We start from the raw sequence: 17,767 nt of genomic DNA on the forward strand, positions 1-17,767 counted from the left end.
AGGCGAGAGTCCACGCCCCCTCCCTCCCTCTGGATCCCGCCCTGCTCCGTCACGGCCGTTGGCCCCGCCTCCTGTTCTAGAATAAGTTCCCGGATGCGGCTCTCGCGCTCGATCTTTCCAGAAGCCGCTGGTGGAGCAGGAAGCCGAGCTGTGAGGGAGCCGCACTGACCGTCTGTGTTCTGGGTGGGTATAGAGGGTAACCATGGCAACCCGTGAAATCCGAGCTCGGGGGACCAAATCAGCCGGGTCCCCCTGTGTCATTATACGGGGGGGTGCTGTCTGAGGGGGGGCCGCGCGACATCCATCGTGTTAGCAGTTACGTCATCAGCCTCCATGTCTGCTTCTCCCTCAAAATGTCGGAGGCTGTGATGTCATTACCGTCCGGGCTCCCCATGGCGATGGCCGCAGGTCACGTGTACCTGACCCCCCCCCCCCCCATCCCCTCATGGAATATATTATATTTGTGTGTGTGTATATATATATATATAATTCTGTTTGTGGTGGTCTCATTCTCCTCCTCAGGGAGGGTCAGCCATTCCATGTCATGGTCGGTGGGTAGAAGATGGCGCTGGGTGGGCGCCAGGTTTCAGGGGGTTTCTTTCCCCAGGGATATCAGTGAGGGAGTTGAGATGCTGAGGTCATGGCTTATGGCTTCCCATCTCTCGTTTCATTGGAAACTAACATACGTATGTATGTTCAAGGAATGCTCCCGGGTGTTGTAACCACTTTTATTGGAATTAAGTTGTTATGGTGCGAGGGAGTCTGACTTTTCTTCTGATGAGGAAAAGGCGGTTGAGGCGCAGAGATTATGGGAGGCGGACTGAGCACCGACACGTTAAACCGTCTACTGTAACTCCTTGAGGAGAGCTGGCGTCCAGGACCAACTTACGCCATATCTTTAAATCCTAGGTTGTGACATATTGTACTTAATTGACCCAAGCTCAATTATAGGTAAACTAGAGAACTTCACCAGGTAAATTGTGTCTAGCGTACACATAATACCATTCAAGTTTCAATCCGCTATGATTTGTGAGTAAAAACAATAGAATTACATCTCCTAAAATTCCTTTGGCCAGAATAGTTTGAATTTTATTCCATTTTTTTTATTTTGGGTGGCCAGTATCCATTGAGACCAACGATGTCACTAGGTGTGATTGAAATTTGGCGGTGTAGTCTCACCTTTATGTTTGTGTTTAATCTATAGGGCCAATAATATATATTATTGATGACAGCAGACCCCTAGATGGGTAAACCCTAGTATGGGGATGTCACCCGTACACTCAGAAAAGTAGCAGTTTCATAGAATGTCATAAGAATTTAAAGGTCCACTAAAAGCACCACGATCTCTAACAATCTTTAACTGTTAGTCTTATTGATTTGGTGTTTCATAGTTAATCAGGGCTCTCTTCAGCACTCATAGGCTACCCTTTATTACTTCCATTTTATAAAGAGTCCTAACCTAGATGCAAGTCCTATCTTGAGCTTGGTTAGCCCAGCAACAGCCCAAAGTTGGATGGGCCGATGCTTGCTATTGCAAAAGTGTTTTTTATTTTTTTTAAAAAGCCATTTAAAGTTTGACACCCGGAGGACTTTGCTGACAGGCTCAACGCGTCCTGAATACTACAGATCATTTTAGTGTTTATAGTGCCTACACAATTATGACGTGTGTTCCCAATAGGGATGTTTTAAAATAAATGGAAGGGAAGTAGCTGCAGCAATATACTAATTACATGAGCATCTCTGCAGTGGGAAGGCGTAAAGGTCAGTCTCTGGGCCGATGAATGGGGGGGAGGGTTGTAACTGTTGCCAGCATGTTGTACATGCTGATGAAAGATTTCCAATATGCCCATTTTTGCCATTCGTCAATGCAGAACTCTTGTTCTAGGCTGGCTAATGCTGCCGGAGGTGGTTATACCACGGGCAGTAAAAGGGTTAAACTATATATGTGCAGCATTTTATAGCAATGGGGTTACTATGGCAACTCCCTAAAAGCTGGCTAGAGAGTATTGGAACAGTGACAGATGTCACTCTGTTCAGACACTGGTAATGAAGCCAGGATGTCGACATCCTGAGTGGTTTGCCCTGCTTTGAGTAAAAGTGTCCAAGCATGTTAAATCTAAGAGGCCAGGCAGACCAGAGTTGGGTGTTACAAATAACATCCACAAAGCTGAGGAAGTGTCTGCGTTGGATCGGAGATGAGGTGAGCATATGTTACAATTTTACATTAAATACATCATGTGTCCTTGTGATTTATTCAACTTATCTGCTGGTGATTTTAGCTCAAGTTAATAAAGTAACAGGTTTAATAATAAAAAAAATGTGATGGCATAACTTTCATTCTATTTTAGCTGAGTGCTCTTAATATTTAAAGGGATACTCCAGGCAACCAGACCACTTCTGCGCATTGGAGTGGTCTGGGTGCGAACTCCCACCACCCTTAACCCTGCAAGTGTAATTATTGCAGTTTTCATAAACTGCAATAATTACATTGCAGGGTTAAGTCCTACCCTAGTGGCTGTCTACTAGAGGAGACTTCCGTGTTCATGGAACATGAAAAGTGGTTTAAAACGACTCTGGACGTCCTCACACTATGTGAGGACCTGCAGTGTCGCCAAAATTCCCATAGGAAAGCATTTAAATCATTATTCAATGCTTTCCTATGGGGAGGTCTAATGCGCATTATGTCTCCCCTGCCGACGGCTGCGCATGCGCAGTAGGTCTCGCCGACGTCGGCAGGGGGAGGAGCGTAGGCGGAGTCTGACCCAGCGCCGAGGGACAAAACTGTTTTCCTGGCACTGGAGAATCCTTTTAAGTGATTGCATATACTGGATTGGGTGGTCGTTCCTTGTTTCATATTCTCAGTCTATTACATTTGTCTTGGTAACGCTTGCTTACAAGTTGATGCTTCGATATATTTGGTTTACAGTTTCTAAGGAGAAACTCCTACCTTAGTAGGATGTTTGTTTTGCTGTTGTCATGGAGAAACCCCTAATCTTTGATTTTTGTGTTCAGGTCTGAAGGAAGCCTGCTGCTGTATATACTTTGAAAATGGTAAAAGAGACTGGATACTACGATATTCTGGGTGTGAAACCCAATGCTACCCCAGAGGAACTCAAAAAAGCCTACAGGAAGCTTGCCTTAAAATATCACCCTGATAAGAATCCAAATGAAGGTGAAAAGGTATGTAAATGTTTAGTTGCTAGTTTTAAACTACCTAATGTGATTGGTGATCCCCAAATAGCTTTTTCACAAAAATAAAAGATGTGCACATTGTTCCGAAAGGCTATAATGTAATGCCAGTTTTTCAATATTATCTCTTTATATCTATTGGCAATTTTACTGGCATGCTCCCCTTATAGACTCCAGTTTATATTTAAATTGAGTGCCCAGTTCTTCCATTGAAGTAAATTTATTTTTTCTATAGATCAATCTAGTCACTGCAGACTAGGGGAGAAAACCTTCATAGAACGTGGCCTCTATTTAGCTTAAAAAGCTGCAACGCTTGCATGTGTTCAAAGTACATGCAAGTGGATCTTCCTTTACAGTGTTCAATTGCTGATGTTGTGGAAAGTGTAGTGTGTGTGTGTGCTTTGCATTAAAGACTACACATGATCCAATCACAGAAAAGCAAAACAAATCCTGGCTTAGATTTCTGCTCTTCTAAAATAATATATACTTTACAGTTCGTTTTTAATCTCTTAATGATAATTGTCTGTTCAGTTCAAACAGATTTCGCAGGCTTATGAAGTTCTCTCTGATACCAAAAAGAGAGAATTGTACGATAAGGGTGGTGAGCAGGCCATTAAAGAAGGTGGAATGGGAGGAGGTGGCTTTGGCTCACCAATGGACATCTTTGATATGTTCTTTGGAGGAGGTGGAAGAATGCAGAGAGAACGTAGAGGTAATGAATTGCTGTACTACATTCTTTAACTGTTCAAAAGCCTTGTTGATGGCTTTGTTTTGAAATTTGGGTTTGTTTTTCAGGTAAAAATGTAGTTCATCAGTTGTCTGTATCACTAGAAGACTTGTATAATGGTGCAACTAGAAAACTGGCTCTGCAGAAGAATACAATCTGTGACAAATGTGAAGGTATGTGATTGCATGGATTGCTACTGACCTTAGCTTCCTGGTGCATACTGTCTTCTATGGTGGTTTTTCATTTTATTTATCTTCCATTGAAGAGTTCTTATAATGAAGTTTGTTTTTAAACCTAGGTCGTGGTGGCAAGAAGGGAGCAGTTGAATGCTGTCCAAGCTGTAGAGGTACTGGCATGCAGATCAGGATTCATCAAATAGGACCTGGAATGGTTCAACAGATTCAGTCTGTGTGCCCAGAGTGCCAAGGTCAAGGCGAGAGGATAAATCCTAAGGACCGTTGTAAAAGCTGTGTTGGTCGTAAGATTGTCAGAGAGAAGAAAATCCTTGAAGTCCATATTGACAAAGGTTTGTTTATTATGATTTTATTTATTTTTTTTTGCTATAAAACTGCACAATTGGTAACTTCAGATATGAGACTTTTTCCTCTTCTGTAACTTACATCTTAAAGGACCACTATAGTGCCAGTGAAACAAACCTTTTCCTGGCACTATAGGGTTATTAGGTCCCCCTTCCCGCTGGGCTGAAGGGGTTAAAACCCCTTCAGCCACTTGCCTTTCTCCATCCAGCGCTGGGGAACTCTCCTCCTCCTGCCATCAGCGCCGAATGTGCGGCAAGAGCCATGCGCATTCAAACCACCCATAAAAAGCATTACTCAATGCTTTTCTATGGACGTCAGCGTGTTCTCACTGTGATTTTTATTTTTTTCAGTGAGAATCGCGGAAGCAGCCTCTAGTGGCTGTCAGTGAGACTGCCACTAGAGGCTGGATTAACCCTCAGTGTAAAGAGCAGTTTCTCTGAAACTATGTTTTAAGCTGCCAGGTTAAAACTAGAGGTACCTGGCACCTAGACCACTTCATTGAGCTGAAGTGGTCTGGGTGCCTATAGTGGTCCTTTTTAAAAGCATTTTTTTTACTTCTGTATGTGTCTTTACATAAGTGCATGGCACTATTCTGCATGAGCAATCACATCACTGCAATTTATGAACGACATTCTGATTAAAATATACAAGTGGCAGTCTACCCCAAAATGCATGCTTGGAGGTTATGCAATTTACACTTTGTCGTTCTAGCATACACATTGATTTTGGAATCTCGGATGCTGCATGTACTATATATCAATCCAGTCTAAAGATTACATTGAACAGTTAATGTTAAAAAAAAAAAAAAAATGCTCAATTGTTTTTCCTCTCCTAGTACATAGCCAATCATATTGCCTACCTGGATTTCTATTGAAACTTCTGTGCAGATTTCAGAGAACGTAATTGGACTAATTCAGTAAATGGCATGAACTGCAATAAGGATTTTATACTTGTGGTAAAACATGCAAATGATGGTTTAAAGCACTCTCATTGAAATATATTGGTTTATAATGCTGGTGTGTCTTAACCTCAAACACTGACCTGCTGGGATGGCCATATGCCAAGATGGTAAAATAGCCCTCTCTTAGCTCTGGAGCTTCCCCAGCTATTGAATGAGCTTTATGGCAGATGCAACATACAGAAGATGTAGATCTAGAAAGCAAGCAATTGACTGTTCCTAGTTTTGTAGGTGCTTTTTTATTTAAATGGTCTCCTCTCTTTAACGATTCAGTTTCCATCTCATTTAAAACTTAATATTTCTCATCTGGCATCATATATAACTTTATTTTTATTTTTTTATCTGTGATCGTGTATTCAGCCTTAAATGTTTGAAATAGACCATTTTAGTCTTGCTCACTGCTGATTGTATTTGAACAGGAATGAAGGATGGTCAAAAAATTACATTTGCTGGTGAAGGAGATCAGGAACCTGGACTGGAAGCAGGAGATATTATAATTGTATTGGACCAAAAAGATCATGCTGTTTTTACAAGGTAAAGTTTGATAATCCTATAATATTGACGTATGTATCAAACTAAAAAAAGTGCATGGTACATCTTTTTACTCTAGGAGACTTACAAGGGCAAGCGTCCAAAATCGTGTAGAAAGCAGATTTATTTATATTATGATAAAATAGAACATACCATTTATTGAAATATTTTTTTGACTATTTAAAGGACAAAGAAGCAAAAAACAGGCAAGCATATTCCAGGGAGACACCTCCATGCATTTCGTGCAACATGGCACTTGGTCTTAAGCATGCCTAAGAGCCATGTTGCACGAAACGCACTAAGGTGTCTCACTGGGATATGCTTTTAAGTGGTTTTTGTTTTCCTCTGCTATATCCTTTGCTTTTTTTTTCTATTTCAATAAAGCTTCTGTCTTATTGAGGACTGCATCTGCTTTCTACATGATTTTGGATGTTGGCTGGTGTCTCTTGTGATTCTGTTGATTTACTTCATGCTGTGCTTGAGTGCCCCTGCTTTGGATGCTGAGCTCCATTGTAGAATAACTGGTGCAAGGTTTTTAGATTTCAAAGATGTGAATTTGCACCAGGATCTTTACATTTTTGGCGAGAGTTTGGTGGATTCTGAGCATTTCTGGACTCTTTATTTTCATTTTCATTTTGCACATTCAGTATCTGTAACACTTTCTTTAATTTATAAATTTGACAAACCTCCTGATTTGTGATTATGCTCCAATAAACTAATTCTAGCAGGCTCCACCACTTAGGATTTTGTTTTTGTAACAATTTATAACTGCCTGGATTACCTAACTCTTGATATAAACGGAACTGTAATGGCTACATTTATAACCTCAAGGTGAATATGCGGAGTCTTACTCTTAATGCATTTTAATTACAGGAGAGGTGAAGATCTGTTGATGCATATGGAAATTGAACTTGTGGAGGCGCTGTGTGGCTTCCAGAAACCAATAGTCACACTGGATTCTAGAACTATAATAATAACCTCTCATCCTGGTAAGAAACCGGTCTTGAGACATAAACCATAGTATGTGTGTTGGCTCTCTGGCATTTGTGTTCAATACATTTTTTCTTTATTTTGTGGTTGTTTAGGTCAGATTGTTAAACATGGGGATGTGAAATGTGTGCTCAGTGAAGGAATGCCAATCTATCGCCGGCCATATGAAAAGGGACGTCTAATCATTGAGTTCCAGGTAAGCATTTAACATCTAGGTACTTTCCTGTCACTCGATCAATGTGAAGAAACCTATCATGCTAATGTGACATTACTAATGCGACCTTCCCCCTTCTCTACCCCTTTTTATTTAGGTTAACTTCCCAACAAGTGGCTTCATCTCGCCAGACAAACTTCCTATGTTAGAGAAACTCTTACCTGCAAGAAAAGTTATTGAAGAGGCTGAAGACATGGAGCAGGCTGAGCTAATGGATTTTGATCCTTCCCAGCAGCGGCAAAACCATTACAGAGAAGCCTATCACGAAGACGATGACCATCCAAGAGGAGGTGTGCAGTGCCAGACCTCTTAAACCAAGCCAGTCCATAATGGCATTAGCAGCATAAACCTTGCTCTTGCTATCTGTCTGACACCCATCCATGACTACTGCAACAAGCCATTATAAAGAACTCTGCTCTCACATGTCTGTCCCTGAAGAGAAATGTAGAAAAACTCATTTTGAGCCTATGTAAATCTGAAGGCATAAACAAAACTACATTTGTTTTGTATAAAGCTACCACAAAGACTTGACTGGTGCACAATCCACTTATTGAAACCTCAAATATTTAATTGATACAGGAAATAAATGTGTTATACTGTAAGTTAATATTTGTAGTCTCGGGACTGATGTCTGAAACAATGGCTTTTTATGTAAAGTTGCATTTAAAATTAACTTATGTACGTACATGTGAACATACAAAAAACTTTTTTTTTTTAATTACACATGCAAACAATAAAAGTGTTTTTGTGGTTCTGCGAGAGAGTATATATTGATACCTGCAATGCAGATACATTAGGAACTGGGCTACAAAAAGTGACTGGCTTTTAAAAATGAATGTCGCATAAAGACTTGTAAATAACTGCGTATTAAGGGAGGGGGAATAGAAGAGAATCCATACAAGCTCCTGTGAAGATGCAGCTGAGCTTTTGTCTTTTATTTTTAACTTTTAGGTTTTTGTCTGGTTATTGCTAAATGAATGATTTGGTGGATTTTCTGTTGACCAGGAACCAAAGCCAAGTTCTCAACCCATGCTAAAATGGTTTGACATCTTTCTGTGGAGCAGTGCCACAATTGGCACTAAAAAAAACACTGCAGTGGCCTGTAATGGTTTTGGTTTAGATTATTCTGTCTATAGTGATTGGTGTGCACACAAATGTTACAGCAAAACCCCTGTCTGCAAGGTTTTTCTGGGATTGAGTCTACCTCTCCAGTTGGGGGATCGAATATTCCACAAATGATAGCGTCTCAGGCCCAATGTTCACATTAGGATGCAATGGAACATGTATAGGCCTGGAGCTTGATCCGACTCTCCTATGTTAATTTTGTACTTGCTTAGTTATGCTAGCTGAGGTAGGACCAGAAACTCCTTCGCATATGGTAGATTGAAGGGGCTTCATGCACTCAGTTCAAAGACAAAGCAGATTTTTTTTTTGTCAAAAAATGCAACAGTGCAAGCTGAAGCACACCCTTTGTATAGGTTAAAAAGTTGCTCTAATAAATCTGCTTTATCTTTGAAGCCCCTTCTTCAATACCATATTTGTAAGTTTGGTGTCCAGAAGGAATTCTTAATGACTTCTTCCTATGTGAATTGCTTCATGGAAGATAGTATGGACATTTTTAATGGGTTACCAAAAAAAGCTATGTAATGGTTACCTGAAATTTTTTCCATCCATATGAAAGTTCCATGTTTAGACAGGTTTGCCTACTGTGTGTTTGTGTAATTATTTGCAGATGTAGCACTCATTTGTAGAAAGTGTCCATTAGTATGCTAAGAAGCTGTCTTTGACTGTATAGCTATATGTGGTTAGAGTAATTAATACTAAGTAAACACTATGTATGTGTTAATTCATAATAAATTGCTACCTTTTTGTTGTCCTGAACAGGTTAAAGCTTTGAACAAAATTTATATTGTACTAACCATATGGCTATTACTCATGGTAGCATCACTTAGGGGTAGCTCCACCCACAACCAGCACAGGACGCCATTAACAAGACTAGGAAAAAAGTCCCTCATTCCTAATTAAAACACTCAAGAGGAAATCATAATTGGACAGATACCTGATGCTGCCATGAATAATAGGCAGGAATAGAAAAATAACTATGAAAACTGTCCTTATTCCTGGATAATCATGACATGGATGGAAGGCACAAAATAAAATAGCCAAATTAAAGCTGGTATCAACATTTATTAGAGAATGTTAGGACAAGGCACCTCTACCAAAATAAGCTGTTGAGGAAAGCCACATCCAGTTTAGTGCTTATGAAGGTCATAGAAGGCAAAGTCACTGCCCTGTGAATGTCATCAGATGAAACCTGCCCAGTTAGTAGTCGGTGACCATGTGAAACTTGATACCTTAGTTGATCAGCCTTCAGTATAACATTTGAAATCCAGCAACTTTGTTTGGGAGCTGTCTTCGCCTCACCTTTTCTGGCTCCCGTTGGAAGTACAAAAAATTGATTTGATTTACAAAATGTCTTGGACACCGAAAGATATTTTATTAGTCATTCCCTTACATCTAATTGATGTAGATGAATTTCCATATTCAAGAAAGGTGTTGGGTAAAATTACTTCTTGAAGTAAATGGCAATTTGAGCTTATGTTTGGCAAAATATGCTTAGGTCTCAAAACCACTCTGTTGTGATACACTTCGGTACGAGTGTCATCAGTACCCATGAGGCTAAAAGGTAGTGTAGAAATTAATGCAATCCTCTGAGATTGGAATGCAACTTCGTCTCTTTGTTGGACCTTGTTCCATAATGGGGTCCCCATCAATGTAAGCACGCATGTGTGGTTAGGGTGTGCCACCTTGGGTTCTCTAGTGGAAAACTTAACTAAATATTTTTCCCTTTAACCCACAATTTCAAGTGTGGCCTTGTAAAAAGAATTTGAATGATCTGATCCGAGAGCTAAAGGTAAACTTCATGGCTTCTAGAACAATGCCTCTGATAGGTAAATGGGGTTGTTAGATTGCTACAGAAACTTGGGGAGATCTCTGGAGAAGTGACAGATAAAGTTGGTAAGTTGAGGTGTGCATTCAAATTCAGGCTCCAGCCACCCTGATTCTCTTACAAAGTATATAGCTATAAATTGGATTTGAGGTTTATACAGGTTTTTTGCTTGAATGGCATTCACTTATCTCAGTAGAGTTACCTTTATATTACGCTTAGACTATCTGTTAAGCTGTGTATTTATTTATGGAAGCTAACTGCATCAGATTTCCCTTTAGTTGTACCTTGTCAAAAGTTTAATAATTTGTGAGTCTGTGAAGGAGCTCAAATAATTATTTCTTAAGTGCCATCTGCTTTCTGTACTCTCTTGACCCTTCATTTTAGAAAATGACTACATAACAATGCTATACTTTTAGGTTATATAATACAGGAAAAATAACATTTTACTTGCCCTCAGTTTTCTCTTTAGAATAGCAAAACCTTAGCTGTAATTTCTGTATTAAGTAGTTTTTTTGTTTGTTATTTTTTTAATCAAAACATCTACTGCTGGAAAGTCCAGAAGTGGCCAAAGTTACATTTGCATCTGTTATGTAAAGACCCCAAACAAAAACCCTTATTATGCTTTGCCAGCCTTAAGGCTGGAAAAGCATCATGTAGTTCAATAAAATCTGTGTTCATCCCTGATCTAGTCTAATAGGAAATCTATATGGATACTCCCATTGGACAGGACCACACTTTCAGTCTATAAATGGCCACATGAACCATAATACCCCAGTTCTTTTCCTGTCCACACTCTTGGACTTCCCTTTAGAATAGTTGATAAATCCTATTTTCTTCTTTTTTTTGACACACACCTAGGACTTGCTAGTTGCTTGTCCTGGGACTAGTTCAGCCTTTCTTCTCCCAGAAGCTGCAGCACACTGCACCTCTCCAAGGACGACCCTATGCAGAACCTCCTTAGTGACCGCGGGTACATGTTACTATGACCCATGGGTAGAAGCTGGGAATCCTGCATAGCTGTTAAATCCAAATTTTTTACCAAATTTCTGATGGAGAGAAATTGGGTAAGTTGGGAAAAAGGCTCAGTTTCCAGGGTAAGTGGTCTAAGCTATATCCATTCAAGAAATCTGACTCTTGCATCTCAACTCACAAGGTTGATGTGGCAGTGGTTAAGTTAGCCAAAAAGACCACTTTGCCTCTAGATGACGCCGGCTCTTTGAGAGAACCCATAGAAAAAAAAGAAATGACATCTTTCCAAGGCCTATGTAGCAGCAGGCACCATGCTGAGCAGCAGCTTTAACTTAGGTCTGAGGATCTGGAAGCCGATATTAAAGATGGAGTTAATAGATTCCCATCTCCTCAGAGCTCGGAAAAATATTATTTAAGGCCTCAGAATTTTGTGCTGATGCTTCAGTGGATCTTGTACATTCTATTGCCAGATCCATGGTTCTGAACGTGGCTGGCCGTAGAGCAGCAGACAAAAGGCTGTTTAGAAAAGCAAGGCAATACAGAGCCAGCTGTGGAAAGGCAGTCAATCCTCTAACAAAGGTGGTTGGGACAGTTGGACATCTGTCCAACAAAACAAAAGATTCTGATTGTTTCCAGGCTCGGTCTCCAGAGATAAGTGCCACGCGCTACTTCTCTTTTCAGAGACTTGGAGCCGCACCATCAAGGACTTGTGGGTTCAGAATGTGGTCTCGCGTGGTTATTTTTTGGAGTTCAAGGGGGGACCTCTTTCAAGAAGTTTCTTGTAGTCTACTGTTCCAGAAGACAGAAGAAAAAGAAAAGCGCTTCTGGAATTTAAAGAATTCCTGACCCAACAACAAATGACCCCAAAGAAGGATTTTATTCAAGGCTTTTTCTATGCCAAAAGGCACGGCTGGATGGAGAGAACAATCCTAGATTTATCGATTCTAATTACCTTTCTGCATGCCAGGCGATTCAGGATGGAACCCTTAGCCTTTATCACTCAGGTGGTGCTCACAGGCGATTGGTTAATTTCCATAGATCTCAAAGAGGTCTACTTCCACATCCAAATCACCAGGGAGCATCTGAGATTACTCAGGGCCTTCCATTTTGCCTAAGCTCAGCTCTCAGAGTGTTGTCAAGTGCCCTTGTTTCTCTCATAGTAGAAATCAGAAAAAGTGGATTTTTCTCTTCCATTACTTGGACAAAATTCAGGATGTTGGCTAAAGACTACCCGTCCTTAATTGCGGATCAAGCCATGGTTAGAAAAAACTTTTAGTATGACATTTGAGTCTTGAATCTACAAAAAAGTTAATTCCAACCCAGTCAGGTTCGATACGAGTCAAGGCTTAATCCATCTATCAGAAGACGAGGTGTCGCTTGAGAGAAAAATTAATTTTAGTTTATTTTTACAAGATCACAGCCAGATCCTATAGGAGTGTCCTGGGGTCCCTATCTTCACAATAGACCTGACTCAAAGAGGCCTCAAAAATCCTTTCTAGGCCAGTACAGGCATCAGATTTTGAACAAGTCCTTACACCTGACACCCAGAATCAAGGATGCTCTCAGGTGGTGACTATCAAAAGGGTTTCCTTTGTGGGATCTCTCTTGGACAACAGTCACCACGGATGCTTGCCAAACAGGATGGGGAGCCCATTTTAACCAGAAATGCATTTTAGGGAAATGGCCCATGTCCCTATTGAAAGCATCTACCAACTATATGAAACTGATGAAAGTCGAAATCTAGAATCATTGGGTAAAACTTCAAGTTGAGAACGCTGCAGAAGTGGCATATGCAAATCACTAAGGAGATACTCGCAGTCCAAAGATGATGAGCATCATGATTCCCCCTCATGAAATGGGCACAAAAACACCTTCTAGGACTATGTAATTTACCATACAGGTTCCGTGAACATCAAGGGAGATTTCCTGAGCAGACAAGATCTTGCCATGGGAGTGGAGTCTAGCCAAATGGTCTTTTCAGATATTGGTTAGAACATACATAGAGTCCCCCTGCTGCCACTATCTATACCACCAAATGAGGGCTATTAACCCCTTAAGGACACATGACGTGTGACATGTCATGATTCCCTTTTATTCCAGAAGTTTGGTCCTTAAGGGGTCAAACCAAACGTGAGACCTAGCAGCGTGTGAGGGCCATTAATGATGGGGGAGGTAGGACACACATTGTTCCCGTCCTCAACCCCCACCCATTGCTAGCAGGTGGGTCCAATTGTTCCACCCAGTCCCCTCCCATTGCCAGTGCGAGGGGGCCCCAAGTAATAACGGGGGAAGAGGGTGTAACATTGCTCTCCCCCCCCCCCCCCAACCCATTAGCAGCGGGTTGTAAAAATAGCTACCAGGTGACTAGGTTTCCCCAAGTACCCCTCCCCGTGAATAAGGGTCCCAAAGCTTAAGCCAACCAGAGTGCTTTTACAGTTAAATGAAATTTCAAATGGAATATAAAGACCAATTTGGTCAATTAATATGCTCCCTGTCTATATGACAGTTCATTGGGTCACAGCAAATGAAGCATCGCAAGGTGGAGGGTGAGTATTGTGGGAAAACTTTCTTTGACAAAGGAAATTAAGCCGACTTAAACTCCTCCTTTGGTCAAAGAAAGTCAAGCATGAGAAAAATACAAAAGACAAAGTAGTCCCTAGTTTATTTTATGTTTTGAGGATATGATTGGGAAAAGGCAAGTTCAGCACAACAGTGCCGCTTTAATATTTTTTTTTAATTATTTTTCTTGTGCAAAGGAGGTACACACAAACCAATAATGCCACAACAGCAAATACAGGCATTATAGTTTAGACAGCAGTATGGCACAGATTTGTGAGGATTAAGAGGAATCCTCTTGTTTTACCTGACGAGAAAAGGAAGTAACTATCCTTATTTATTTATTCATTCTTTCACTGCACCTGGGTGGTCTAAACTTGTATTTGAGTATGGCACAGAGTAAGATTGCACAATGTTTATAGAATAGTCAGCCTTATACAAAATATGTCAGTATATAGGTGAGGAGAGGTAGAGTATGAGTCAAGACATAAATACTGACAGTTGCTGAACAGTGTAGAATAGAATGAGTTCAAGAGTAGTATTGCATAGACATGTGCAATTTGTTTCAAATGTGAATTCGGACGAATTTCAAGCAATTCGGATGCTTCCGAAGTGCCGAATTTCGGAAGTGCAGAAGTGCTTTGGATTTCTGAAAAGTGGCAAAACAAGAGAGGGAGGGAAAATTATGTGAATGAGAGAGGTAGGGTTGATGATCCGAATTGCTGAAGTCCCGAATTTCGGAAGTGCCGAATTTCCGAACCAAATTTTTTTTATCATGCACATCCCTAGTAATGCAGTGTTAGGATTGAAGTGCAAGAGACAAAAGCAGAAGCTTGTGGTTTACACCAAGCAAAACCTGTGCACTGCCTTAAAATTGATTAATGCATTATAGCATTGCAGGCTTAACATAGCATGAGGTTACTGCCACTGGGTACAAATCACATAAAAAATACAAACAGAAAACTGGATCTTCGCATATCAAGTATGAACAATTGTACCTGGAAACACGGTAGAGTCTGCCTAGATTGGTCAGCCGATGCCACTTGTAGACCAGGTTAGGTAGGATAGGTCGATGCCCAATGCAATTCCTTCTCCTTCACCTGTTGTTGCGTGAGTGTGCTGGTCTGAAGTAGAGACAGTTCCAGGTGCCATGTCCTCTTTCCACCTCTAGCCCAGGCTTTAACAGGAGCCCTTGCTTGGTGTCCAGGAGACCTGTTTTGGCTGGAGGTTTGTGAGTTTGCGAGCCTTGAGGTGCCTTGCTTGAGTGTGGGCGGTGGAGGGGACGAGGCCCCACGTGAGTTCCAGGCCCAGATGGGGTAAGAAGGACTAGGACAGCCTCCAGAGCCAGCAGTGTAATAGGCAAGGTAGGGAGACGTGGTCGGCAGTTCACACAATGCCAAAATTCCCAGCATAGCTGCTTAACACGAGTGTCAAAGCACTCTCCATTCCTGGCCTGCTGAGCCAGTTTGGGTTGGTAGACATTTCTCCGTGGTGGCCATATTGGACTCGCCTCATGGTTGGAGGTCGGCTGAGAACCAGTGCTGAAAAGATGTAAGTTTCCCCAGTGGGGATAACCCCCACCGGTCACAAGGGGAACGGGGTGACAATTAAGTCGTTGGGAGCCATTTGACTGCTGTGGGAGATAGGCTGCTTCCCCAGACAAGTTGGTAGGCCGCAGGACTGGATGGTCGAATTGAGTGCCAGTTTGAGGGTTTTCTGGGCTAATATCGACGGCACCGGTGAGCGACAATTTGCTGCTCGTTTTGTGCGGTTTCAAGCATTGAACCGTAATAGAGGAGTCAGGAGTATCTTACCGTTGGACTAACAGTCAAATTGTTTAACGAAAGTAAAGTCTAGTGTGAAGGGCTCCCGTGGTTGTATGGCATCTAGGTGTAGTGTCCTCAAGGGGTGTTATAGTCGGTTTTTGGGAGCTAGACCGGTCTGTTTAGGGCCAGTGTCCCCTATGGTCTACTTATCCTGCTGTGGGGTATGTATGTATGTATTTAGAGAGACATAGTGAATGCGTGGGAACCCAAAACCTATATCCACTGGCAGTATGCAAGGGTTGCTGTCAAAGTGTAAGGGCATTAGATTGTGTTCCAGTGTGCATAGGCTTTTACATAGAGTCTAACCATACGGGTTGTCTGTGGGGGAGGAAAGTGTTGTGAGATCATTCAGCAGTGAACACCGTGAGTGTCGTCGCTAGGGTTTGTACTATCTTTAGCACAGGTTATTCTGGAGCTCCAGTCAGGTCAGTGCGGTCAAGGTGTTGGGAACAGGTGAGAACGGGGTGGCGAGTGTAAAAAACAAAAAACAAAAAAAAAACAGAAATCTGAACTTAGCAACTTGTAACAAAGTGTAGAGTAGAGTAAGGTGTCACTTTATGTCACTGCTTCCTGTCCATTCTGCGGAGTAAAAGGGGTTATATTGTCCACATCCCAGAAGTGTTTCGGGCCCTCCGCTCCTGCGGGACATTGCTTATACCGACCGCTGCCAGGAAGGTGGCCGCCTCTGCCACGTCTGTAGCCTTGAGTTGTCCTCCTTCTGTGAGTGCTGTAAGGGTTCTGGGCGTAGTGCAGCGGTATGGTATGCCAGTCTCCTGCAGCCGTTGGGTGATGGGCTTCATAGAATTTCTCCATTGTAGGGTGGAGCGGTGGAGATCCTGAAACAGTGAGATCTTGTGGTTCTCAAAGTCCAGAGGTGACTGCTTATGCATAGCTTTTAGTAAGGATTGTTTGTCTTGTCTCGTGCCACAGCGCAATATTATGTCTCTTGGAGCTGTGGGTGGTGCCCTAGGGGACTTGGCGATGCGGTATGCCCCATCTTGTGTGAATTGCTTGGCTAGTTTCACTGGGAGTAACTTAGACACCATTCTCCTGATGAGGTGTGGTAGTTCCTCGTTTGCAGCAGAGAGATTTTATGTGTTGTAATGGCTATGAAATCACCATGAGAAGGAAAAAAAAAAAGTTTGTGCAGTTCAGAAAAACTGGCTACTGAATAGTATTTATGTGTTACTGGACTATACAAACTGCTGCCATGAGTGAACATGAACATTGAATAGGAGCCGTCTAAGTTTGCCCAGAAACAAGGCAAGTAATTATTATAAGAAAACAGATAGGTTACGCAACAGAATGCTGAAATACAGCAAACTAAAAAGGACCACTACAATATTGCTGTTGTGACTGAAATTTCCATGATGACAAATATAACCAATGCAAAAAGATCCAACGATCTGAGCATTTAGCAAGCAGAGCTAATATATAGACAGGCAAACTTCCTTAAATTTTCCCAATGCATAAATTAACACTCCAAGAACCATTCTGCAACGGTTAGACCACTTAGATGGGGTCCCACTGGGCAGAGTCACCTCTTACATGAGAGCCAGAAGCTCTTTGCTCAGAGCTAACCTGGTGGTGTAAGGCTTAGCTCATAGGCTGACGCTCTAAGCTTTCAACGCTAATGAACAGGGAATCGGCAAATCACACATAAAACACATGCAGAACTAGGAATTTGAAAGAACCTTTGCAAGGCAAAAAAAATAAATTAAAAAAAATTTAAAGTAATAGAATGGTTACAGGATTCAACGCTATCTTTATACAACAGGTTTTAAGGAAGATGCAGCAACATCTATTGTGGCCTGTATTTCTGTTCTTTCAATATACCGTAAGTAATAATTATACTAGGAATAAAAATAGTAAAACATTTTATGATTTGTATGTAACTTAAAAGGGACACTGAAGTGGTGTGGGTGCCAGGTCCCCCAGGTTTTAACCCTTTAGATGTAAACATAGCAGTTTGATTCCGCTCCACTCGGGAGCTGATGTCGGCGGGGGAGGAAAGGTCACCAATGCCGAGGGAGCGCTGGATAAAGGTAAGTGGAGAGAGGGCCCTGAGGGTTGTATAGTGTCAGGAAAACAAGTTTGTTTTCCTGACGCTATAGTGATCCTTTAAATAAATTGCTTAAAATTTTAGAGACAAATTCATGAATCAATAAGAACATACTGAAAGGTCATACAACTAGTAAATACGTTCTGGCTGTATTACAAAGCTGTGTTAGCTGCAGAGACCCCAGTAATCTTCACAAAACAGAGCCATTAAACAGATAAGAATGGTAATGACATTTACGGTAGAGAAGAAGGAGAAC

General features: G+C 41.5%; 1 protein-coding gene across 2 annotated transcripts; it reads left to right on the top strand.

Annotated features, from left to right (window-relative positions):
* Positions 1 to 79: 79 nt before the first annotated feature.
* Positions 80 to 7,905, top strand: DNAJA1 (DnaJ heat shock protein family (Hsp40) member A1). 2 transcript variants are annotated; one of them, XM_063455961.1, is made up of 9 exons: positions 80 to 183; positions 3,013 to 3,180; positions 3,721 to 3,901; positions 3,985 to 4,089; positions 4,215 to 4,442; positions 5,833 to 5,947; positions 6,818 to 6,933; positions 7,030 to 7,130; positions 7,246 to 7,905. In XM_063455961.1, the coding sequence occupies exons 2-9, from the start codon at positions 3,049 to 3,051 to the stop codon at positions 7,459 to 7,461; spliced, it is 1,194 nt and encodes a 397-aa protein (XP_063312031.1). In that variant the 5' UTR covers positions 80 to 183; positions 3,013 to 3,048; the 3' UTR covers positions 7,462 to 7,905. The 2 variants fall into 2 exon arrangements, with proteins under 2 accessions (XP_063312031.1, XP_063312032.1); XM_063455962.1 differs by having other exon boundaries at positions 80 to 176.
* The last annotated feature ends 9,862 nt before the right edge of the window (positions 7,906 to 17,767 follow it).

This window comes from Pelobates fuscus, chromosome 5 (assembly GCF_036172605.1).
Source record: "Pelobates fuscus isolate aPelFus1 chromosome 5, aPelFus1.pri, whole genome shotgun sequence".
Taxonomy (NCBI): Eukaryota; Metazoa; Chordata; class Amphibia; order Anura; family Pelobatidae; genus Pelobates; species Pelobates fuscus.

What these genes read in the sequence shown, in the direction of transcription:
- DNAJA1 (XM_063455961.1), top strand. Translation starts at nt 3,049, where the DNA reads ATGGTAAAAGAGACTGGATACTACGATATTCTGGGTGTGAAACCCAAT. An exon ending in AATGCAGAGAGAACGTAGAG is followed by an intron (nt 3,902 to 3,984) that starts GTAATGAATTGC and finishes TTTGTTTTTCAG; the next exon opens with GTAAAAATGTAGTTCATCAG. An exon ending in AATAATAACCTCTCATCCTG is followed by an intron (nt 6,934 to 7,029) that starts GTAAGAAACCGG and finishes GTGGTTGTTTAG; the next exon opens with GTCAGATTGTTAAACATGGG.